The sequence below is a fragment of the Diabrotica undecimpunctata genome, chromosome 7, assembly GCF_040954645.1.
Source record: "Diabrotica undecimpunctata isolate CICGRU chromosome 7, icDiaUnde3, whole genome shotgun sequence".
In the NCBI taxonomy this organism is placed as follows: domain Eukaryota; kingdom Metazoa; phylum Arthropoda; class Insecta; order Coleoptera; family Chrysomelidae; genus Diabrotica; species Diabrotica undecimpunctata.
The window spans coordinates 155,668,186-155,694,868 of record NC_092809.1 but is presented as its reverse complement, the minus strand read 5'-3'; the positions used below and the strand labels follow the sequence as shown (position 1 = coordinate 155,694,868).

Here is a 26,683-nt window from a genome sequence, read left to right as displayed (position 1 = left end):
ATTTGCTTACACCATCAAGTTACTTACCACTTGAAAAAAGACTAATATTCAAGTTATAGCGGTAGATCAGAACAATACATATTCCGTATAACAACTTAAAGGGTACCAGGAATGTATAAAATTTTTCCAAGATGGATTGCCGCGTACGGTCGTGTTATACTTTCATAATAACAAAAGGTATGAGGTAATGTTATACTGCTTAAACTTTTTTGCTATTTGCTTGACAAATTAAATAATTCCGATGTATTTAAAGTAACGGTAAAATAATATGAAACAGACTTAACAAGTTTGTATTTTCTTTAGGTAAAAGGATGTTTACCCGCATTGGGTTACAGTTTTGCGGCTGGAACTACTGATGGACCAGGTGTATACCCTTTTAGGCAAGGAACAGTAGACGATTATCCATTATGGACTTTTATAAGAAATAAAATTGCTGCACCCACTCAAGAAGACATAGATTGTCATTATCCCAAACCAATTTTGCTAATGACTGGAAGGGTATGTAGCACTTAATTAAAATGCTGGTTTTTATATATATTAATGTGATATCAAGAATTTTAATTTTAAAACTTTACAAAAAATATATATAAAACATTATTAAAATTTTTGATTTATGATTTATATCACACCTTTCAATTTTGTTATCTCAGGTTTTACTCGTGCTTCAATATCTATACTTTACAGCTGATGGGTTAGGTCCAAAGATTAACGGAATAAAACAACATAATATGATATGAAAATAATGTAATAAAATAAACTGATTAAAATACCTCCAAAAATTATTAGCATACAATGTTTATCAAACAAAATTCGTTCTACGTACGTGAACCTTCAATAATGCATGGATAATATAATACAATTACAATCTAAAATCCAGCTTATTATTCTACATAAACAAATCAAATAATATTCAGTGTCCTTCCTAATGCAATTTTGATATATCGATTGTACCAAGAAAAATTTGTATGAATTATCCAATTCTCTCCACAGCTCCGTGTCCCATCTCAGAACAAATTTGTTCTCCTTCGACTATCGACAACTTATTCACACGTTGCTAATATGATATAATATTATTTGACCCAAAATTCTCAAATTGAATATATTATAAATGTTTCTCCCGTTGAAACGCTTCCTCTGCCTTGAGTTGTCCAATTCCTCGTTCTATACAAAATTAACTATCAGTTCTCAGCAGCCTCCTATGTAATTTGCAATATTAAACAAGATATTGCAATTTAGTGTCTTCCATGCTCTCCTTCGAATGCACGTACCTTTCCAATGATGCCAGCCTCTTTTCCTCTCGCCAAACTTAATCTCTCGTTCCGAAATAAACAGCGATACGTAGAATACAAGTAGGAAAAGTTTACTTACAAATTTGTACCAGATCAACTATCGTCGGACACACTTACTTCACCAACTCACAACTTATTCTTTATCACTTACTACCCTTGGAGATCAACTCGAAAACCAACCGTTCACTTTAAGAAACTAAAACTAACTAAATCTCTCATCTCATCTATTCATCCATCCAACCTCTCATTATACACACCCATATCACCACTTTCCAAATTCTCGGCCAATCAGAAATTTGCATACCACTCCCCACATAAAATCAGAAATGCCTACAAACTTTCCTAATTCATATTATTTCTACAAGGCCACTTAATTTCTACTGGGTATTTACAGATTCCGAAAAACCATTTACTTGTTAACTATTTTTATTGTCCTGTTCATGGCGCAAACCCGGATTACGGAACACTTTATGGCTTATGGGGAAAAACCATTGTTAACTTCTATTCATTGTACCCGCACTATCCACTTGTTATATTTATACAAAAGATTATTTATGACTAAGATTACCTTTGGTTAATTCCAGGCAGCTCGGAGTATTTTTACTTTCTATAATCTCTGAAATATTGATTTCATCGTACATTTAATAATTTTACTCTTCAATTTTGAATACCACAACAATATATATATATATATATATATATATATATATATATATATATATAAATATAAATATTATATATTTTCAGAATTTTATATACTCAAAAATGTAGGACTCTTTAAAAATTGATTGTCATGTAATATATTTGATCGATAAGGAGAAAATATAAAATTTAGAAAATTTCGCGAATATATGAGTTTTTTTTGGAATATTTATAAACATAAGAAGACAGCCAAATGGTAAGCTTAGGCGCGTTTTTATTTTATTAAGGGCTATAATTTTATTTGCGTTTTAAGCATGACAATATTTTTCCATTAGTCTTGGAAGTTTGTGTTGGTTTAAAATTTTATTTTTGTATAATATACATCCTATTTACGTAAATATTAATGGCATATTTAACCAGTGAATGATCCGTTAAAATGATGTGCGGCATAGCGAAAAATAAAATCTACGATGTTTTTAAAAGTCAGTATAGCTTCTGAAAATGTTTTCTTGTGGCATGTCTAAGATAAATACTATCTTAATATTTAACACAATTAGGGCTTCCATATAAACACAATATTTAAGCCAATTAATATTTTGTAATTTTTTAAGGAAGATTTTTTATAACTGAAACCGTTTAGTTAAAAATTATTACTTAGTTGAATCAATAACTTAAATAGTGTTTCCAAAATATATCTGTAAATAAATTGTATTTGTTAGAATTTGTTTTAAAATTTAGAAATATGAAATCTTTTTTCGATAATTTGACCTACCACATCACAATATTAATTACACAGTATTAATAACACAGTGGTGTTAAAAAATTATTATATACAAAACATTGCTGAGGCCGGTCCCCACATATGGAGCAGAAACATGGACTCTAACGCAGAAAGATGAAAGACTTTTGGGAATATTTGAGCGTAAAATACTCCGCAAAATATTTGGAGCTATAAACGACCAAGGGCAGTGGCGCAGAAGATATAATTTTGAATTGTATCAGCTCTTTGATGAGCCAGATGTCATAACGTTCATTAAAACACAGCGACTTAGATGGGCTGGACACATAATACGAATGCCAGAAAATACGATTGCTAAAAAGCTAACCACAGGAACACCTGTAGGAAGAAGAGGCAAAGGCCGACCGCGAATTAGGTGGTTAGATGGAGTTGAAACCGACTTACGGATATTAAAAATCAGAAGATGGCAACATGTTGCCAGAAACCGGACAGAATGGCGACGAATCTTAGAGCAGGCCAAGATCCACAGAGGATTATCGAGCCAAAGATGATGATGGTGTTAAAAGGTCCTGCATCACCTAAGTGCCTTATAGTTTTTGAGATCACAAGCACAAACTTAAAATCAATTAGCGAAAATATACAAAAACCTTGTGTTAGTTTTTTGTATATTGTCGCTAATTCATTTTAAGTTTGTGCTTGTAATTAGCGTTATCAGTATACTCACTCGTGTTTTTTTAATAACTAGCTCAAAATTCTACAGAAAAGATTAAAATATTCTGATTGAAGGGATTTCCCATAATCCGAGAAACTTATGAGGTGATTATTAAGTCGTTAAAATACTATTAAATTGAATCTGAATGATAAATTTGCTACATATTTTGACCATATAAACACTGCAGTTACCCTAACACATTTATTCTCTATTTGATTTTTGATAAAAAGCTCAAAATGTCATCCCAGACCAAATAAACTAAATTATTGGACGAAAAGTGTTTTGAAACTATTTTTCACCATAACAACGACAAATCAAGTCGCGAAATAACATCCGCAGTAAACTGTAATCAATCTACAGTAATTAGAGTCATTAAGAAGTATGCTGAACAAGGAAAAATGGACGACAGACCGCGTAATGGCCGACCAAAGAAAACGTCTGTTCGGGATGACGCTGCGTTAAGAAGAACAAGTCTGGCAGACAGAAGCCGTAATTTCACCCAACTGAGAAAGCTGTGGTCTGAATCTACAGGTGTAAGCGTGTGCACTTTCACTGTGAGAACAAGACTGCTTAGTTTTGGACTTAGAGGATATAAGGCACGGAAGAAACCACTGCTTTCAGAAAAGCAAAGATTGCACCGTTTGAAATGGGCCAAGGAACATCGAATCTGGGCAGCAAAGCAGTGGCAGAGTGTACTGTTTAGTGATGAATCCACTTTTAATATTAATAATCATGCCGGAAATGTCTACGTCAGAAGATTTCCCGGTGAAGAATTTTCTCCAAAATGTGTTCTTCCCACAATTAAACATCCAACCTTCGTTATGATATGTGGTTGCATGTCCGCTCGAGAAGTTGATCGCCTACACGTTTTCTCTGGGATGATAAGTGCTACCAAATACATTGAGGTACTACACAATAAGATGCTGCGTAGTGGGAAAAACCTATTTGGCAAAGAAAAATTTATTTGGACGGAGAGTAATGAAATTGATAGGATGGACTGGCCAGCGCAATCCCCGGACCTCAATTCCATCGATAATTTGTGACAAAGGATATCAAACATCATTTCTAAAAGCAAACCCACAAATAAAACAAAATTAATCGAATCTCTAATCCACGCTTGGCATCACTGTATTTCCATGGAGGAACTGCAAAAATGAATAAATTCCATGCCCAAAAGATGAGAACTAGTTATTAAAATCAAGGGCTGGTCAATTAAATATTAAAATTAGTTTAAATTACTTCAATGTGATGTACAATATAGTCTTGATGTAAATAGTCTAATTTTTGTAATATTGAATAAAAAAATTTCCGAACTATATTTTTTTATTATTCAAAATTTTTGCTGTGTTTCCATTTTATAATATTGTGTGCTTGTTTGATGTAGATAGTAAATGGTTAAAAAATGTTTAAGGTAAATGCCTTAAACTTTTATTTTCATGTATTTGGTAAGGTGATGCAGGACTTTTTAACACCATTTAAAGGGGAATAAGCCAGAATTAAAGGTTAAAGTACGTTTATTGACGTTTCAATTTTCACTTCGGAAATCATTCTCAAAATACAAACATTAGTGATTACAAATTACAAACTAATGTTTGTATTTTGAGAACGATTTCTGAAGTGGAAATTGAAACGTCAATAAACGTACTTTAACCTTTAATTGTGGCTTATTTCCATTTAAATAGTCATGACTTTAACATGCCACAAGAAAATAGCTTCAGAACAATATTTTTAACACCACTGTACAACCCTTTTCTTCTTTACGTGCCGTATCAGAATTATCCACGTTGGGGATCACTATTGCCAAGGTTTCTGCCACGTGGAATAATAAAATGTTTTTTGAACAAAAGAAACCTGTTTTCTTCCTTCACCTCTACAGCGTTCTATTTTGTATTAAGAATTAGTTGTAGTATTCCACTAGCGGACCAACTCGACATCGAGTTTTGATGTAAGTTTTGCTGATATTTAAGAGGGGCGGAGTCTAACGATCCATCGTTTCCGTCGCCTGGTGTAAATGAAAGCTCTTTTCTTGTGCGCAATACTCCTCCTAAACGGTGATAGATAGGAGAATAATTTTTTCGAATAATTAAACATTTTCCTATAGTAAAGTATAGGAATTTTACAGGTTTCATTCTTCAAAATGTAAAGTCCTAATTTTCAATGTATTTTTAAAATATACCCGCGTCTACTTTTTTCTTGTACTTACTGATTGAATTCAGAATTATGAAACCGGAAGTATTTACTTCCGGTAAGATATCCCAGCTAACCTAACCTAACCTAACCTAAACTAAACTAACCAAATTGCAAACAAAAAAACCAACTTCGAATTTCAAGTACAAAATATTTATTAATTCATTTACCTAGTAGAAACCTGTAAAATTCCTATACTTTACTATGGGAAAAATTCATTTTATGGCCGCCAATTTTAAACTAGTTCGAATTTTTTAAATTTTAAACCTTAAGGGGAATCTACTCAACAATCTGTTTAATTATTCGAAAAAATTATTCTCCTATCTATCACCGTTTAGGAGGAGTATTGCGCACAAGAAAAGGGCTTAGCCTTTTAGTATATAAGATATCGATTTGTTCTCACTATAACTTCCAGATAAGACATTTTCTAGTGTTTAACAGTCTTTAGCAATTGTTTATGTTTGTTAACCCTCCTTAGTTATTTCTCATTAGTTTTTGTTTGCTATCCAAGGTATCTTCAGCATCCGTCTATAAATCAATATTTGCAATGCTTCAATTCTGTTCATATTTGATATTTTTATTATCCATACTTCTGTTGCATACAAACTACAGACCAAATATACCACTTAACCATTATTTGTCTTTCTTGGTTTTAAACTGAGACGATTATTGCAAAAAGATGTCTTTATTTTTATAAAAGTAGTTTTAATAATTGCTATTTTTTGTCTTATTTCTATGTCTGGATCTAGTTGGTACATTATGAAAGTTCCCAAATATGTAATTTTGTGACTTGGAGTCTATTTAATTGAAGCTCTGCAACTAAATGAGGGTTACGACTAAAATTTTGTTTTGTTGAAGTTTATTTTAATGCACATTTCCTCTCCTACTTCGTGAATACAATCAAGTAGAATTTTGTAACCTCAATATTATCTGACGGAATTACTGTATCGTTCGCGTATCTAATTAGATTAAGCAGTTCCCCGTTTATTTTGATTTCATATGACTGTCTTTCAACAGGTTGACTACCACAGCTGTCATCATAGCCGCTTATAGTGGTAGTAACATTTTATAGTAGCCATTTTGTTGATCGGCGCAAAGCAGAATTATAGCTCGACATCTGATCTGATAAATATATTGATGATTTTTCAGCATTGCAATCAATTATGGTTTTCTTATGGGTCCTGTATGGCGTTCAATAAGTTGACAGCTATCAGCATGCCTAGTTGACAAAATAGGAACATCGCGGGTATCACGACACTTTATCACATATACACCCCTTGAATTTTCTTTGGAAAACGTTTCGCCCCTATTTATTTTTATAGCGATCGTCCTTATTTATTTTAATTAGAGTTGCATCAGAAAAAAGCCTGGAGAACTCGATATCAGCTATTAAAAAAAAGATTTAAAGCTTCGTGTCAAATAAGTGAATCTAGAAATTTGATTTGTTTTATATAAAGTTAATAACTTCGAATTGTAAAATGGATCTAAAACGTAATGTATTATGGAGAAATCTGGACCTAGATGGAGATGCAAGCAGTAGTTAAATCGGGATAAATAAAATGGAAAGTGCAACGATCTTAATGAAACGTGAATAGTTAGTTAGAAAAAATTAAAGAATATCAAATAATGAACAGTTAGACGAGACATATATCTAAAGAGAATTTACTAAACCAATTCAAACAAAAAAATAAATATAAAATATTCAAAGGTCATACGAGAATATAAATGAATTTATGAATGAGTTTCAATAGACTTACAATAACAATACAATAACAATAAAAATGTTCATATCAAATATTATCGGTGTATTAAAATATGTTATTAAATTATAAAAACACGCAATAATAATCGCCTAATGTATGTTGTTTTAGATGAACTGGCCGTACGAATGGCATCCATCAGTTGTTTCCACTCAAATTTTTAAAATCGGTCAACTTTTCTTAGCAGGAGTACCTGGAGAATTTACGACAATGTCAGGAAGACGTTTACGAGAAGCAATTTACCAAGAGGCGATTCAGAACGGAGGAGACAAAAACACTAAGGTTGTAATTGCGGGTTTAAGCAATTTTTATACACATTATGTGGCTACTCATGAAGAATATCAGGTAAAAGAAATTATTTCACTCTAATACTATATCAGATTCTAACGCCGTTTCTGAGGTAAAGTAAAGAACTTGTTAATAGTCCTCACAGACACTTAGTCTAAGGTCTAGCAACCATAGTGGAGTCCTATGTTACCATGTGACTAATTTCGTTAATAACTTATACATCCCAGATGATTTATAATATTAAATATGTAATTTAAAGTAAATTTTACTACATTTATAGGGTTCTTACCCATTTATTTTGTGTCTTTAAACTTGTCAATCCAGATAGCCTCCTCCTTCTCTATCCTTTATCCTTCGTAAGAATGTGGTGACGTTAGGGTATTTGACGAATAATTGCTATCCATTGACAAAGAGTAACCGATAGCGCACTTTATTTGGTCTGACCATCGGAGAAGCGATTTTCCTCGAGTTCTTTTACCATCTACCTTGCCTTCAACCACCAACCTCTCCATGCCTTCCATTCGTCTGGTAATAGTATGTCCAAAGCACCTCAATATATTTTGGTTGATGTTTGTGGTAAGCCTAGTATTGGCCGAGTTCTGTCAATATTGAGACATTTGTGAGATGTGCTGTCCACGGTATGCGCATCATTCTACGATATAGACCATTATACGTCGTGAGTCGGACTTTTTAACAATCCAAGTTTCTGACGCATATGTAGCGATAGAAAAGATAAGCGTCCGTACTAGGCGCAGTTTCGTGTTTCTGGTTATGTCCGTGTCTTTCCAAATTTTAGCAAGTTTGACCGTTGCTGATTTACTATTGTTTGTGATAACAGAACCTAAGCAATTAAAACGGCTTACCACTTCAAACCAGATAGCACTGACGATGAAATAGTTATTCCCAAAACATGTGTGATGTAGCCCGATTGGATTTTTATATGAATATAGCTTTTATAAAGGATTTTTCCAAATAAAAATTGGTTAACTTCCTACAAGCCCACAAATACTATCCAATGAAGAGATTCTATAAGAAAAAACCTTAAAGAAAGTGGACGTGGCTATCCTCAGACGGAAAAACTCGGAATGAAATAGATTATATACTGTGTAACAAAACAGATATCAACAGATATCATACAGGACGTAACAGTGATAAATACGGTATCAGTAAGTAGCGATTACCCAATGGTTATAGCCAAATTAGAGATAAAACATAATAGAAATAGAAATAAGTTTAGACAAACTAAAATCTAATACAGAACAATATAAAAGCAAGTTAAAACCCGCGAAACAATTAAATCTAGATGAATTTAGCTTAAATGAAATCAATTAAGTCATAACAAAACTATTACATGCAAGCTCAGAAGTGGCAACCGCTAACAGAAAACGAATATCCAAAATAAGTGTAGAAACACAAAACATGCTAAAACAAAGAAAGGATCTTCTGAGACAAAACAAAAGAGACACTGCAGAATTTAAGATACTTAATCGAGCAATAAGAAAACAGATAAAAGAGGACATTAAAAAACATGAAGACTGTATAGAACAAGTCAAAGAAAAAAACGGAAGTCTCAAATCTACCAAACCGAAAGAAATTAGAAAAGAAAAACATTATAACTATTAAAAATAAATAAGGACAACTAGAAAAAAGTAAATCTGATACAGCAAACTCAATTGAAAAGTTCTAAGCAGAACTTGAAAAGGCAGATAACAAATGTCAACTCAGAAGTGATGCCCGAAATAAGTCACGAAGAAATAGAAGGAACAGTAAAAGAAATAAAAATAAATAAAGCTCCTGAAAGCGATGGAATCCTAGCAGAAATGGAAGGCGGAGAAGAAGCCATTACATATCTAAAAATAGTATTTAATAAATGTCTATTCGAAGGCAACATACCCAAACAATGCAATACTGCTAAAACAATACTAATATACAAAAAGAGAGAACACTACAGACCTGAAAAATTATCGATTAATTTCACTTCTTTCACAACTTTACAAAACCTTTACAAATATTGTTACAAACAGGTTAACAATTGAATTTGACGAATATCAACCAGTCGAACAAGCAGGATTTAGAGAAGGGTGCAGCACCTGTGATCATTTATATACTTTGAAAATCCTAATAGAAAAGACTAACGAATACAATCTCCCATTATGTCTGGCTTTTATAGTTTATGAAAAAGCTTTTGATAGCGTAGTAGTGTGGGCAATAGAAGAAGCATTAGTCAACAATCGGATCGACTTCAGGTAAAGAATATTAATATATATATTTAGGGATTCTACAGTATTCAAAAAAACAATCAATAAGAGAACTATACCAACAACGTCTAGACCAAAAATTAATAGAATTCAGATACGGCAACATCGAAGAAATATACGAGCATATAAAGGTGAGTATAAAGCAAGCAGCATTCGAAGCCCTTGGAGAAAAAGAACATATAACAAATAAACAGCACTATTATGAAATAAATGAACCAACAAAAAGAATAATTCAAGAAAAAAAGCAACTATACAGAAAATGGCTGACTACAAACAACGATGAAGTTTATAAAGAATATAGAGAAAAAGATAGAGAAGTGAAAAAACAAATAACACAGCAAAAGAATGAAGAATGGGAAAGAATCTGCTTAAATATTGAAACATATATAGGAGGTACAAGAACTTCGGAGTCATGGAAAGTACTGAGAGGATTGAAACAAAACTCAAAAGAAAAAATTAAATTGGGAAATATACAGAACAAAGAATGGAAGGACTACTACAAGGAACTATTTACAGAACAAAGACCACAATTCATTGGAAAAGAAAACAGGCGAAGACGAAGCAGATTCCCACAACAAGAAATAGAAATAACAGATAGGGAAATGAGAACGGCCATAAAAGCAATCAAAAATAAGAAAGCACCGGGACCTTGAGGCATCTCACCTGGGCTTATAAAATACGGATCAAAAAAATTACACCGGATGATACAATGGATATTTCAGAAAGCCATAAATGGAGAACAGCTCCCAAAGGAATGGACGGCGGCATATATGACATCTATATTTAAGAAAGGAGATAGAAAACGATGCGAAAACTACAGAGGAATAAGCGTAATATCATCAATAGGAAGATTATATGGGAAGATACTGCGAGAAAAGATAAAGCAAGCGATAAAAGGCAAAATCGGAGAGGATCAGGCAGGCTTCACGGCAGGAAGATCATGCATAGACCACATATACACACTGGAACAACTGTTGGAAAAGAAAAAAGCAAAAAATAGAGATATACACTTGGCATTTGTGGACCTGAGAAAGGCGTATGACTCTGTACCAAGGTCAGAACTATGGGAGGCAATGTACAAATTAGAAATACAGACGGAACTCATAGAAGCTACAAAAGCTCTGTATAAAGAAAATAAAGTGTCCATTAAAATGGGAACAAGAATCATAGGAGACTTCAAAACAACAAAAGGGCTCCTGCAGGGTTGTTCCACATCTCCAACCCTATTCAAAATATACTTAGAGAAAGCCTTGACTACATGGAAAAGAAAATGCGAAGGCATGGGAGTACCGGTACGGAACGAATACCTATATACATTAAGTTTTGCAGACGATCAAGTAGTGATTGCACAAGACCAAGACGACCTCAGCTACATGATGAAGAAACTACAAGAAGAATATACCAAGTCTGGCCTAGATATTAACCTCGCGAAAACAGAGTACCTATCTACAAGTGAAGAAGACATAGAAGATCTACAGATTGATGACAACGTAACAATCAAAGGAAAGGATAAATTCAAATACCTGGGGTTTATAATCACGAAAAAGGCAACAACAGAGGAAGAAATTACACAAAGATTAGGACAAACAAGAACAGCAATCAGACAACTTAACTCAGTATGGTGGGATAGACACCTAAATATGAAGACAAAAACGCAGATTTATAAAACATTAGTGCGAAGTATTATGACATATGGGGCTGAAAATTGGATAATAAACAAGAAAACCAGCAGTAAGATAGTAGCAACAGAGATGGAATGCCTGCGAAGATGCTGCAGAGTAACAAGAATGGATAGGAGAAGTAATGACGAAATAAAGCAAAGAACATCAATAGAAACAGACATACTAACCTATATAGAACAAAAAAGACTAAAGTGGTATGGACATGTAAGAAGAACTAGCGACAGCATATGGATAAAGAAAATAACCGAATGGGGCCCCATAGGAAGGAGGAAAAGAGGACGACCCCGAAAATCCTGGAGGAATGAAGTAGACGACGCCATGATTAAGAGAGGACTAAACGATAAAGAATGGAACAACAGAGAGAGATGGAAACGGTTGAGCGAGGGAAGGCAAAGAATATTAATACATAATATTAACGAACAAGCTGAAATGATAGTGACGTTGGGTAATGGAATCGAAACAAGACCAGTAAAAATCAACCGAGGCGTAAGACAAGGAAAGACAATATCTCCAAAATAATTTACAGCTGCACTAAAAAATATCTTTAAGGCTGGTAAATTAAGGAAATCCCTATTAACGGAAGACTCTCATACGTACCTCATAATAAACAAAAATAAAAACATACCTCAAAGACTGCGAACTAAAGTGTTTAATTCCTGTATCCTACCTGTACTTACATATGGCGCTCAAACTTGGACATCACTAAAATAAACATGGAGAAGATCAGAAAAACTCAGAGAGCTATGGAACGACAGTTATATATCCTTGAAGTAAAGATTGTGCTTGAAGTAAAGATTGTGCTGATATTCTTGAAGTAAAGTTTAAAGAAGTAAAGATTATGCTTTGTTTTATATATCTCTTGTTAACATCATCAAAGTCAACATTTTGTATTATTATTTTTGTATGGTTTCAGCTTCAAAGATATGAGGGAGCATCCACATTGTTTGGACCGTTTACTTTAGCAATTTATACTAATATTTTTAGAGAATTGACAGCAGCAATTTTAAGGGTAATTATAATTTTTATCCAATAATCTAGTTAAAATTAATATTATTATAATTGACACATAGTGTATTTAAAATTATTGTCCAGTATTCACCATTTCGTTAGAAAATATATTATTCAATCATATTATTTGCCGAATGAAAAAAAAAACTCAATAATAATACACACTCGTGGAAAAATTATAAAATATTTTAAAGCTTTATTTTTAGTTGAAATAAAACTTTTTGATTAATCTATTTAAGCACTTAATATCGGTAGCATATTATGGAATATGCTTATTTTATAATATTTTAAGTAAAAATTATCAATAGATAAAAAAATAATTGCGAAAATAATTGTTGGTTAAATGTTACAAAAATTCATTATGTTTAGAGGAAAATTTAACTTCTCTGTGTAGCAAAAGTGGTTGTGTGGTTGTATGGTTTTATTGTGTGGCAAAAATGTTTTGATCCAAATAAAACTTATCCTCATCATCATTTGAAGCTCCTGTTTGTTCCTCAAAAACGTCTATATTATCTGTGCCCTCTTTAACCATTTTTTGATTTTCTGTGAAGAATTAATAATTTGAAATACCACAAACGTGGATCTTACCCTTCGTCAGTTCCAGTACCAGACACTTTTGATTCTTTTACCTTTTTCAATTCTCGCCTGAACGCTGTTCGTAAAGAATTAATTTTTTTCACCACCATATCTTTGTCGGCAACTCGTTACCCTAATATTACAAGGTTGTATGTAACAATATTGCTAATTTGAGAAAAATCGATTTAAAAAAATGAGCTTTTATAAAAATCAAATTTAAATTAAAAATGTACATATGTATTAAAGGTGATTTAAAGAAAAAATTAACAAAAAATTGGTTTTTGTATTAGAAGAAAAGGTATTTGAAAAAAAAAACATAGAACCTTGATATAGCAAGAAAATTTTACTTATTTAAAAAATTAACATAGAACTTTTTTAACTACAAAAAAAAAACAAATTAAATCTTATTTTTGGAGGAAAATACACTCGTAGTATTCCTTATCAACTTCAGGAATATACTTGAACATAGATTTTAGGGCATCTATCTTATTTGGGGGAAGTACAACAGCCTTATCACATTTTTTTAATTGAAGCGGAATGAGTGGTTCTGTTTCGGTTTTAACATGACCTTTTCGTAATTTTCTTTGATGTAAATTTACAGTTTTTAGCTCTTTGGTTGGATCAAAAGTATCTTTATACTTCAGTTCAAAAAAATATTTACAAAATTTTAATGCTACTACTTTTGAAAATGGTACAGCGTTGTAGTTCAGTTGGCTGGAAAAAGACTGAAAATCTATAAAATGTTCTTGTTTTATTTGAATTATTGTATATGGATTTTGTCGGTTTACTTTTAAAAGGTAGCGCAGAAGTGATATAGGAGAATAATATTCTACTTTATTCAACGTTCTTTCAATTGCACTGTGGATTGCATCGACCTCTTGAATACAAGCATGTCCTGGAACAGAAAATTTCATGGAAATATTTTGCACATTCTGATGTTTTTGAATTAGGTAACTGAGAGCATAACTCATAAGACTGTTTCAATTCTGTGGAACGCAGCTATCGCTCCACAAAATGATTTTTGTAAACTCTGGATGGTCCTCCAACACTTTTCCTACTATTTTATAAACTGCGCTTGCAATGTCATTTCCCTTTCTTCCATGTAAAGCTTCTGTCCACACGGCACAATACACCTTTTTCCCAACCGAAACGTGACCGGTCATATTGTACACATTTAATTTGCTCTTATAAAAGAAATTTTTTATGTCTGCTTTTGGACATGTCAAAACATTTTCCAGATCAAAACATAATAAAGGTATTCCGCTTTCTTTATCTCTTTGTTTTTCTTCTCTCATATACTCTTTCTCTTTCAAATGATCAGTATATCTTCGTTGTGATTCTTCGTCTTCCCTCTTCTCCATTTTTCTTAATTTTATTTCTTCGCAGGTATCACATCTATCTTTTCTTGGTTTGTGAAAAGCTATATTAAAATAGTTGCAAAATATTTTTCTGTAGACAGCAAAAGAAACTGGATTTTTTTTGCATTCTCCAGCAAAATCCAAATAAAGCTCATACAATTTTTTGATACTTAATCCGCTTTCTAAATACTCTTTATTAGTTTTTTTGCGACAGTAATGGGATTCCACTCTTGGAATCATGTTAATGTGCTCCTTGACCAAGTTACTATCTTCGAGTGATGTTACCCGTTTTTGATGTTTGCCTTGTTTACTTTCGGGTAAGGTTTCGGTGGAAGTTTTATTGTTGTGCACCGTATAAATTGGTTTCTGGCTTATGCATAAAGTCCCAGTGTAAAAAGCCTTGCAAACTTGGATCTTTTGATTATTTATCTCAAAATAAAACCTAAAACTTTTGCTTTTTCTCGAATTTTCTGGATTTTTGCCTTTTCTTCGTCTCCAAGGAGTCTCAGCTTCTGTGGTATGCAAAATATAGTTTTTCTTTTCGATGGCTGAGAGTAAATAATAGTTTTTAAAAATTTACTTCCTTTGTTCGTCGCTAATTTGACGCGAGCACTTTATTCTGCACTTTTGTACACAATCTTTTTTATTCCTAATCTTTCTAGCAGGTACTACCTTTTTCGAGAAGAAATATACTCTAGACCTTGATCAAATAAAGATTTTATTTTGTTACATGTCCATTCAGAAGTGTTTTTCTGTCGTTTTCTAGTAAATATCTTTTTATCTTTTATTATATTATGAGTTGCTTCTTCTAGTAAAATTTCTTCGGAAATATGTCCAATATTATTTGTATCATCGAAATCAGAATGGTCTGGTTCTAGAATCTTAATTTTGTTATCTTCTGAAGACGGGATTTTCTTGGTGAATTCTGGAACTAAAGTTGTAGAACTGCTAGGTACATTTCTAAAATAAAAATAAAAAAAAATGTTTTTGCGATTTAGTTAAACAAAATAATTGTCAAAAATATTACCTATTTAAGTTAGACTGCAAGTCACCATAACCAGAGTTAGATGCATTTTTAATCTTAATATTGCTAACAACTATGATTGGGGCCTTTTTATTCTTTGGAGTGTGAATGATTGAGGTGGAAGACGAACTAGGAGCTTTTCTAAAACAAATTAGTTTTTAAATAGTAACAACAAGCTAAATTATAAAAAGAAATTAATAAAATGTTACGTTGTTTAATTTTTTTTGTTTAGCAAATCATGCCTACCTGCTTGAATCCGTTTCTGAGTTAGTTTCGTCATCACTTTCGCTGCTACTTCTTGACACGGGAATATTAATAACACGTCCACGAATTTTAAGTCTGAAACAAAGAACTTTTTGTAAAAAAAGAAATAAAAAATAAAAACCTAACCTCACAATATAAGATATAGAAAAATCTTACCTGCATTCTTTTATCTTCGATGATTTTTGAACTGGTAATACGTAATCCTCATCATCATCAGAGTCTTGGACATAGTCATCACTTAAATTACTCATTTTTTTTTTTAATTCTAGACACAAATAACACTCTCGAAAACGCTTGCGATTTGTATTATAAATACAGGAACATAACCTCACTTTTACAAAAAATACAATAACAAGGTTGTACGTTACAACATAGAACCATGTAATATTTAGATTTTAATCAAATTTTAAATTCCAAAGTTCTATGTTTACCATAGAACTTTGCTATTCATATAAAGCATAATTTTGTACATACACCCTTGGTTTTTTTAATATTACCAGAGTTGTATGTGAGCAAACTAATTTCCATACAAATTGTGATGTAGTGCTAGTCACATAGAACTTTGTAATATTGAAAACTTAATTTAGTAAAAAATGTTACATAGAACCTTGTAATATTAGGGTAACGAACTGGCTCTATTTCTTTTAATTTTTCAATCATCCTATCATAAGCATTATTTCTTAGATGTTAATTGCTGTACTCTTTACTTTTAATTTTCCAGAGACACGGCATCTCTCTGTATAACTCAATGAATTCGGTTATAAATTGTTTAGAATAATTTTTTACACTGTTTTAACTGTCATTCCAACAAAAAATCAAAGCCTGCAGATTTGAAGTTCTAGTGTTTAAAGGTTTAGTATGCACAAACAAACTGTTGAGCTACACGGATATTTAGATATGCGCATACCCGTTTGCGCATACAAAATTCTCGAAATGCTGTTACATGTCGTAGCGTACAATATTTATCTTTCTTCATAGCATGTTTGCACAAACATTATATTTAAACAAAACGCATTATCTAGGGTTAAAGTTTGTACCGATATGTTTGATTAAACATATTTTATCTGACTAGTATGAACATGTAGTTTTAAAATTTGATGTAGTGTTATTTGTATGTAAAAACTAGTTAAACACATTTGTTGCTACGTTTAGGGCCCGCTTAAGTAACGAGTATTTCATTGTTCTGCTAGTTATCACATGTTTTATGTGAGCATATCACTAATTAGAGTTTAAATATGTTTCTGGGGAAAAGAGTTTCCTTTGTTAGTACAAGGTTTTTCCGCTAATGCGACATATTAGCTCAATCTATTATGTGCTCCATTGGATTTATCTATGTTTATCCAGAGTTTAGATTTGAACGACTTAATCAGTTGCTAAACCGCTGACGTATGATTGAATATATTATTATGCATTAATATAAATCTGTTGCATCTATGGTGTATCTATGTAGCGGGCATATGGTAAAACATGACAGAAAAATGGTTGATAAATTTCTGTTCACAGTAATTTTTAACACCACTTCGTTGAGTTTGGTGCATTCTTTTCAACTCATAATTTTATAAAGCATTAAACCAGTACATGGAAACCTAATAATAAAGTATAAATGGGTTACAACTAGGATTTCGTTTCTCTACTCTTCTGTAATCGATGAGGTTTGTAATTCTAGAAAAACGGAGGAGCTTTATCATTGCCCCTTTGTCTGAAACTACAACTGTTTTTAAATATTCTTTAAATACTTTCTTCTTCATGTGCCTTGTCCGTTCCGAACGTTGGCAATCAACGTGGCTATTCTGACTTTGTTTACGGCAGATCTGAATAGTTCGGCAGATGACAATCCGAACCATTGCCGCAAGTTTTGGAGCCACGAGTGTCTTCTCCTCCCTGGACCCCTTCTACTGTCTATTTTTCCTTGAACGATTAGCTGTAGTACTCTATATTTATTATGTCTTATAACGTGACCCAAGTATTCCTACTTTCCTTATTTTATACTTATTCCTACCTCTCTCTCTTTACCTATCCGGTCTTTACATCCATTTGGTTTTTGTGATATTTAGTCTGAGTCCGTATTGTGCACTTGTTTTTTGTATCTTACTCATTAGGCAACTCAGTTCCTCCATGCTACTTGCTAGAATCACAGTGTCATCAGCATACCTTATTTTATTAATTATTTCTCCATTTATCTTTATGCCTTCTGTGCTTTCCTCCAGCGCTGTCTTAAATACTTCTTCTGAGTATATATTAAAGAGAATAGGAGACAAGATTCAGCCCTATCGTACCCCTTTCTTGATCTCAATTTTATTGGTCAATGTAGATCCTACTTTCACTTTAGCTGTTTGACCCCAATAGAGACTCGCTATTGTTCGAATGTCTCTGTAGCCGACTCCGATCTTATGGAGAACTTCAATTATCTTTTCATGCTAAATACTTTAGGATAGCAAAATATTTAGCCCTTCATTTTAATTTTAATTTGCGATTTAGAGTAGATGCAAGGGTCAAATACCAGTTATATAAAGACATCTAAGAACTCGTATTGGTCGACGACTTTTCAAACCTAACTAAAATTTTATTTCTTATTGTAGCCAACGATATTCTAACTTCTGTATCATGCCTGCAGACTCTTTAGAGGACTGGTACAGACATAGGAGAATTTCTCCAAAATGAAATTCTGATATATCTATCCTGTTGCTCATTGGTAACTCGGGGTTTATTAGAGCGAGCTCTATTCTGTATCAAATATAAAAAACAGAAACCTATTCTATATCCGTGAGACATCACTCTGAGAAACACCTACTGTTTCTGCCACGAACCACTGTGAATGGCTTTCATCCAATAAAGCGATCTTTTTTGCACGGTTTAACGGTTGAATTAAATTCACATTCATATCTAATTTTTTTCAAATGTTTGCACCCTGGTAAAACTAGATTAATCGAGGGGGTATTTTAATGAAATAAAAAGTCAAAAAAGTATTTTTTATGAAAAAGGTATAACTTTTGATATTATGTGTATAAATAAAGACCATATGAAAGACCATGTTGTATGGACCATGTTTGTAAGCAAACTATAAATCTGTCAAAATAGAATTATGATTCCCACTTATATACATATTATAATTTACTAATAATTTAATATAGTTAATTAATTTTGTACGACTGTTGCTAAATTTTACTAATGTAAGAATTTTTATCTCAGGGGGAAACAGTATACGACGAAGGAATACCTTATAAGTTTCCAAAAACTCTTTTCTCGTTACTGCCTCCAGTTGTGGGGGACAATCGTGGAACTGGTCACTTTGGTGATTGTATTATTCAACCGAAACTTGTATATCATATTGGAGATACGGTGTCCACTGTTTTTGTAAGTAACTACTAACAAATATTTATAATAATATATTTAGAATTTTTACTTATATATTTTACAGCAATATATTTTTTTAAACCCCTTAACTACCATGGCCAAAAATAGTAACATTTGTACCATGGCAGGGTCAAATTTGACCCCCCATTGTTTTTTGTATCAAAAAATATTCTTTTTTTAACTTGTTTTATTTTAAATTATTTTGTTTACAGCTACTTTTACATTTATATAAAAATAAACGAATTTGGTTAATTAGATATAACTTTATTTAAAAAAAACTTTTGTATTCAGTCAAATTAACATAGCTATGCACTTTCTCGAATTATAAGAAAAATAATAACAATGTGCAGTTTTTTTATATTCAATGGTGAAATCTAGGTATCATAGCTCCTACCTAAAATAAAAAAAAATCGATTTAGATTTCGTATCTCAAAAATGACAAGCATGATTTTACCTTAATTTTCAACACAGCTTATGCATAACGTCTGTATGCGGGAATGATTTTTGCAAATAAAATCTCGACATTTATCGCACGATGAGCTTTCTTTCTTTTGGTTTTTGGAATATGGACATATTTTACACCTTCCCCTCTTTTTTCGTCGTTGTGGCTCTGGATTTGCGGCAGGCATTGGTTCCTGAAGTCCGGAAACTTGCACTACGAATGGCACTACGAATTTCTCTCGGTAAACAAGTTTGCTGAGCTCTACGAGTTAAATGGGCCTTAATAAGTTCTTGACCTAAAGTGGTTAGAAACAATCTTCTTTCCATTATTTGATTTTGCTGAACTCCATTAAAAATTACGTAAGCACTTAATCCTGCAATGTCCAAAATGCGAAACCATATTACTTGAGGCCATCTACGAGTTCTTCTGCCAGTTTTATATCATGCACATTTCTTATCCAATGAATCCACCCCACATTTTTTCTCGTTGTAAAAATTTATAATCTCTGGCTTTTCATTAACCATTGTATTGGAATGATGCATAGTTGACACTAACAACACTGCACGATTTTTCTTAGGAACAAAAGATACAAGGCTGTCGCTTCCTGTAAAACCAAAAGGGGCAGAATTAGGTGGCCTGTTTTTTTGGGGTTGAAATTCAGCAGGAACCTCTCTTTTATTTCTTTTAAGAGTTCCAACATATGAAATTCTATGCCTTCTCAGTTATTTTATGAGCTTAATGGACGAAAACCAATTATCTGCTGTTATGTTTCTATTTGTACCAGAAATTGGTGGAATAAGTGTCAAAACATCTAGAGTGGGGATTGATAACTTTTTTGGATTTGCTCTGCGTGTATCTTTTCCAGTATATATAAAAGCATTTAGCAAATAATGTGTCTTAGAGTCTACTAAACACTGCATTTTCAGACCGTATTTGTCTGGCTTATTTTTGAGATACATCCTGAATTGGCACCTTCCTCTAAATGCAATAAGCATTTCATCTATTGTGAGATATTCACCCCAGCTATAATTGGACTGGCAATTAATTATAAACATATTAAAAATATTGGATATAGCTGCCAGTTTATCTCCGTGCGCAATACGTTCTTGTCTAGTAGCTGGGTTGTCAAAACAAAGGCTTCCAAGCAAAAAATAAAATCGGTTTAGTGACATGGTTGCTCGAAATATATTACGGCCAGTACCATTCGCAGCAAATAAAGACCTTAAATCTTCATTATTGGATTTAAATACCCGAGCTAAATATAATAAGCCTAAGAAGGCCTTTAATTCAATTATGTCAAGATGATTGGTATATTGACACGATAAATTGTGTAAATTATATTTAGAAGCCATATTAGTTATTCGTTCATTGGTTTTCTCAAGAATTTCTTGCAATATATCGTGGCTAATAATACATTTCCAAGCATCAACTGGTTTCTCTGGCATACTAGCTCGAGCTTTTCCAATAACACCAGGTAAATGACTAATTAAATTATGCTTACGTGTACGAGAAAAGGTGGGAGAAGTTTTAGACCACTTGTACCTATTTTTGCCATAAAACACATCCCTTGAGTCAGCTATATCACTTTCTTTAACCGAATATTCACTACCAGTTTCGGAATTATTAATTTGTCAATTTTTTTCGTCATTATCGTCCCATTCCTCTTCACTGTCTGTTTCGTGATCAATGTGTTCACTAGCCTGGTCTAAAAACTCACTGTCACTATCTAGTCCATTGTCCATAATTTTTTGTCCCTCCTCTTCAAGTTCTTTCTGTGTCAGAGGACGTTTATTGCGACTACACCCCGCCATTTCAAATTACTCGTTAATTGCACTAAAAACACTTATACCATAAGCGGGTCAAAATTGACCCTATGCGTGCCTAACTCTGCAGTAGTAACAGATAAACTATCGGAATTTTCGTAGATCGATAAATCACCTACCGGTCGAAGAGTAGCAGAAAACGCGCAATGCTCAATCTATGTTTCGGTATCGAAACTTGGCATTAAAAACGCGGGGGGTCAATTTTGACCCCGCCATGATACTTAAGGGTTAAATCGTTTTTTAATTATATTTATTCATATTTTTTAAAGACAAGGAAAATGAATTTAACATTTAAATATTTATAGTCGAAGACGGCAGAGCCCAAAATATCGAAAATGTATGAATCCACCAACTCAGGAGGAAAAAGCTTTGCAAACCATCTATTCTACTGCAATGCAAATAACCTTGAGAGTTAGCATACCTTCTCTCTCTCTTTAGCTTTCATAGAGTACCTTCTTCGCCAAATTCTTAATTCATCTCCCAGAACATTGACACATTTATTTTTGCGATGACCAATCGTACAGCCATACCACCCCATACAATGTTTAATGTAAATAAAATCATCGCTTCTGCATCAGCTATTATTATATAATGACGTACCTGCCATTATAACAACAGTAAAAGAAAGCCATTCCAAACCCTTAATAGGATCGCAAGAGTCTAACCAGGGACACTTTCAACATCTCGTGTTTATTTCCTTTTTAATAAATACTAAACAAAATATAATACAGAAATACAACCCATCCGATTGATTACGCTGAGTTGTTATCATAATCAGCAGCAAACTCATTTTTCTACCTATATAATATAATAAGCTAACTGCAAGTGTATTGAAAGGATAAAATAGACCAATATACTTACAGGTTTTTCAAAAAGACACGGTCCAAATCCGGATATCTAAGCACACTATAATAAAACTGATAAAAACTAATTTTAGATATCTGGTAATCCAAGAAACAGTAACTTGCAAGAAGATACGTTTCTAACTGTCGAGAAGAAAGATAAAAATTCTTGGAGAACCATAGCAACGGATGCCAATTGGGAGACTAAGTAAGTTTTTTTTTTAATGTCTGTTTCTTAATTATTATTTTATTGTTTGTTTTTAAGTCTATTTGGACAAGAAATATACAATTTTCAAATTTATTTTTTGATAAGGAGTTAATTTCAAAAACGCAATTAAAATTTTGGACAAATACTTTTTTAGCTTTCGTATAATGCTCAACAAAGCATTATTTATTTTTAATCAATAGCTATGAATTAGTTGCTACTTCTTCTTTGTGTGTCGTGCTTGCTTTCACACATGGGATCCTGTTCCCGATACCATAGGTTCAACTCACTTACCTATAGTAATCACCATCGACTTGGAATATCACCCTTGTACAATAATCCCTTCATCTAAATGGAAAGAGTCTTCAGCAAACTGGAATATCTTTAAATGTCATATAGAAAAATTATTGTCGAAAATATATTTGATAATATCACTTCAGCGGAACGTTTTGACTTTTTATTAAAGACAATTGACAATGCTGCCTCATTTTCTATAAATATCAAAAATTCCTTTTAGCCAAAATCTCGAATTCCAGTCTGTTGGGATTATGAATGCAAAAATATGATCGTTCCGCTAAAACTTGGTTACAAAAGATACATAGAAGCATCAAATTTTGAAAACTATATTAAATACAAACAAACTTAAGCCAAAAGTAAACTCCTGTTCACAAACAAACAAAAAAGTTCGTGGATTAACTTTGTGAATACTTTAAACAAAAATACTTCCATCAGTAAAATTTGGAATTTTGTTAATAAACTCGTGAATAAAAATTACCGTTCAAGACGTTATCACATGCCAAATGAACTAATAGAAGAGTTGCTCGACAGATTTGCTCCGCCGTATGTTAACCTTCCTATTCAGGATAAGAGTAAAACTTGTAAATACAATATTTTCCAGGAAAGTTATGATATGAAAGAATTTGAGACTGCACTCAAGTCTTCAAATTCCTCGGCTCCAGGGCGCGATAAAATTGCTTATAACATAATATATGAATTACCTCTTATAGCTAAAAAAAGTTTACTTACAATTTTCAACGATTGGCTTTTCAGTGGAAGATATGTTGATCATATGAGAAATAGGTATCTGTTTAATTCTTAAACCAAATAAAGATAAAATACTCTCCTCTTCTTACAGACCGATATTATTAATGTCTTGCATATGCAAGACATTTGAAAGACCTATTAAGACTCAATTAGAATGGCTTATAGAATATTATAGTATCCTACTAAGTACACAATATGGATTTAGCGCTAGTGTTAGTACACTGGACGCAATATCACATTTAGTTACCGACATTCAAATAACGTTTTTCAGAAACAATTATCTTGCTTGTTTGTTTTTAGACCTAAAAGGGGCATATGGTTCTGTTGACTTAAACATGTTACACAAAAAACTATATGATATAGCGACTAGACCTCAAAATATTGCGACTAATATTGTTAATCTTTATAATAATCGTGTTATATATATTAAAGATCATTTAAATCAACTACATGGTCCTAGAATTGCTCATACAGGTCTTCCACAAGGATCAGTTTTAAGTCCGTTATTGTTCAACATATTTTCAGCAAGTATTCATGGCATTTTTGACAACATAATCAATTGCATTCAATACGCTGATGACATATGCATTTATACAGAGCTTAACACGTATACTGACTGCCTGGAGGCTCTGGAATTTATCATGCAAAACGTTAATAACGGTAAGAAATCATGGACTGAGCATTTCCCCTGACAAATCAGCCATAATGATATTCACTAGACATAGGATTCGTACACCTGACATAATAAAGCTGTCTGGATATGATATACCTATTATCAAAGAATACAAATGTCTTGGCATTCTTCTTGATTCCCAGCTTTTATGGTCAAAACATGTTAAATATATAAAAAGTAGGTGTATAAAAGGTATTAATATCCTTAAATGTGTCACTAATCGTAGATGGGGTGCTGACTCTAAAGTTGCACTGATGTTTTACAGAGCCTACGTGCGATCTATTGTAGACTATGGTTGCATTATTACTTGTGCAAAGGTGCATGAATGTTAATCAATCAGTATATATGTGTTTCTTGGATTACAACCAAGCCTTCGATAAGGTCAGACATAACCGTCTTATCGAATTAATTGAAAAGAAAAACTTAGATATGAGAGACATCAGGATAATTAGCGCTATCTATTATATTCAGATCGCTGTGGTAAAAGAGAACAACGTCTTTTCAAATGAAATACAGATTGAGAAGGGTGTCAGACAGGGCTGTGTCCTTTCTCCTACTTTGTTTAATTTATATTCAGGGGAAATAATCCAGGAAGCGCTAGAAGAACTAACTATGGGAATAAAAGTAAATGGCCGACTAATCAATAATATACGGTTTGCCGACGACACTATTTTATTAGCGGAACGTCTTGAGGATTTACAACAAATGGTTGAAAAAGTGGTTGAAGTCAGTGAAGAAAACGGACCGTCCCTAAGCACAAAAAAGACACAATTTATGGTAATTACAAAAGCCTAACAGCGCCAAGAAAAGATAACAATACATGGAGAACAAATTAAAAAAGTTGAAAAATATAAATATCTGGGTACAATAATTAACGAAAATAATGAGCACACAGGAGAGATTAAGGCAAAAATAGGACAGGCAAGAAATTCTTTCAACAAACTGAAAAAAGTACTCTGCAGCAGGGACATTTCAATTTCTTTAAAGATAAGACTCCTGAGATGCTACGTGTTCTCCGTATTATTTTATGGGTTGGAGGCTTGGACATTAAAGAAAGATGTTTCGGACAGATTTGAAGCCTTCGAGTTATGAGCCTACAGAAGGATATTAAGAATAAGTTGGGTGGATAGAGTCACGAATGTCGAGGTGTTGAGAAGAATGGGAAAAGATAAAGAGGTTTTAAATACCTTCTTAGAGGAGATGCCACGTGAAGAAGAAGAAGAAGATGTATAATATATGTCTAAATTGTCAATAGGAATACGTAAAATAAATTAAATTATTAGAAAAATTTTTCACCACGTAACAAAAAAACAAAATTTGTTTAAATTATCAATGTTTTGTATTTTGAGAACGATTTTCGAAGTATACTTAAAAATATAAAATTTTAAATTTTATTATACATTTTAAAGATCTATTTTAAAATTTTAAAAATATACTTATTTTTAAGTTAAATTGGGACTTTCTCCCATTAAAAGTAACTCCCAACGAGGAAATAGCTACAGAACATTAGCTACTATTACTTATGTATAACACAACAATATGCATACTGGCATTGTGGATTTGAATAAAGCATGATCATTTATAAGTAACCAAATGCTATTACAAGATTTAAATAATCTAGCAAGTAATAATATCATTTTCATTTTAAGGTTTATCTGGAAGAGAGTTTCATTTTTTGGCGAAAGTCGTGCTACAATTAAGTGGAAAATAAACAATAATATAGAACCAGGAACTTATAGAATTACTCACTATGGATATTATAAATCAGGAATGTTTAGAACCATACGACCATATTTTGGGAGTTCCGGTAGTTTTATTGTAACAAAATAAAAAACAATAGATGTATTTAAAACATGAACAGTCGATTATTGAAATATACCATTACATAAGTTGTTATTGATTTATTATTTAAAAAAATATAAAATTGTATTTTTCTTCAATCAGGTGAAAAGCATTTTTCCATCGTATATTTACGACTTTTTGTAACTTTTTAAAATTATTAAAGGAATATATAAAAGGCGTTAGAGACGATTAGGGTTGATAGTTTAAGAAAGTGTTCGTCGAAATGTTTATTAAAACCAAGGACAATATGTTTTAGTTAAACAAAGGACCATTAAGTTTTTCGAGATATGTGGGTAGGAAACTCATTAGCCCGTACGGTACATAGTAGATAATTTAAATCTACCTTTGTATTAAGATTCTCAAAAATAGATAAGAATTTGATTATTTGTAGAAAATAAAATAAGGATACGGAATTTTATTTCTTTCTTGAAACTCCATAAAGACAAAAAGATACATAAATTTGAAAATTTGTTTAGATTAAGGTGAGAGGTAGTTTTGGGATATATAATGCGACATGATTGAAAGTTGGTTTTGATTGGATGGAAAATTAATTGTGAGGGAACGATTTGGAAGTCTGATAATGAATGGGGAGAGTGAGGCAGTGTATTTTGTTCGATCGAAATGAGAAGTCCAGTTTGGAGTGCAGTGTACTAAAAAGGGAAAAGCCCGGT

General features: G+C 32.4%; 1 protein-coding gene across 4 annotated transcripts in view; it reads left to right on the top strand.

Annotated features, from left to right (window-relative positions):
• Nucleotides 1-26,084, top strand: part of LOC140446057 (neutral ceramidase-like) — a 68,542-nt gene extending 42,458 nt beyond the window's left edge. For all 4 annotated transcript variants that reach the window (XM_072538574.1, XM_072538575.1, XM_072538573.1 and 1 more), the window contains 6 exons: nt 304-498; nt 7,441-7,674; nt 12,471-12,566; nt 18,977-19,141; nt 22,344-22,456; nt 25,820-26,084. In XM_072538574.1, the coding sequence (XP_072394675.1) occupies nt 304-498; nt 7,441-7,674; nt 12,471-12,566; nt 18,977-19,141; nt 22,344-22,456; nt 25,820-26,000 (984 nt within the window). In that variant the 3' untranslated portion in view covers nt 26,001-26,084. The remainder of the gene's footprint in view (nt 1-303; nt 499-7,440; nt 7,675-12,470; nt 12,567-18,976; nt 19,142-22,343; nt 22,457-25,819) is intronic.
• The last annotated feature ends 599 nt before the right edge of the window (nt 26,085-26,683 follow it).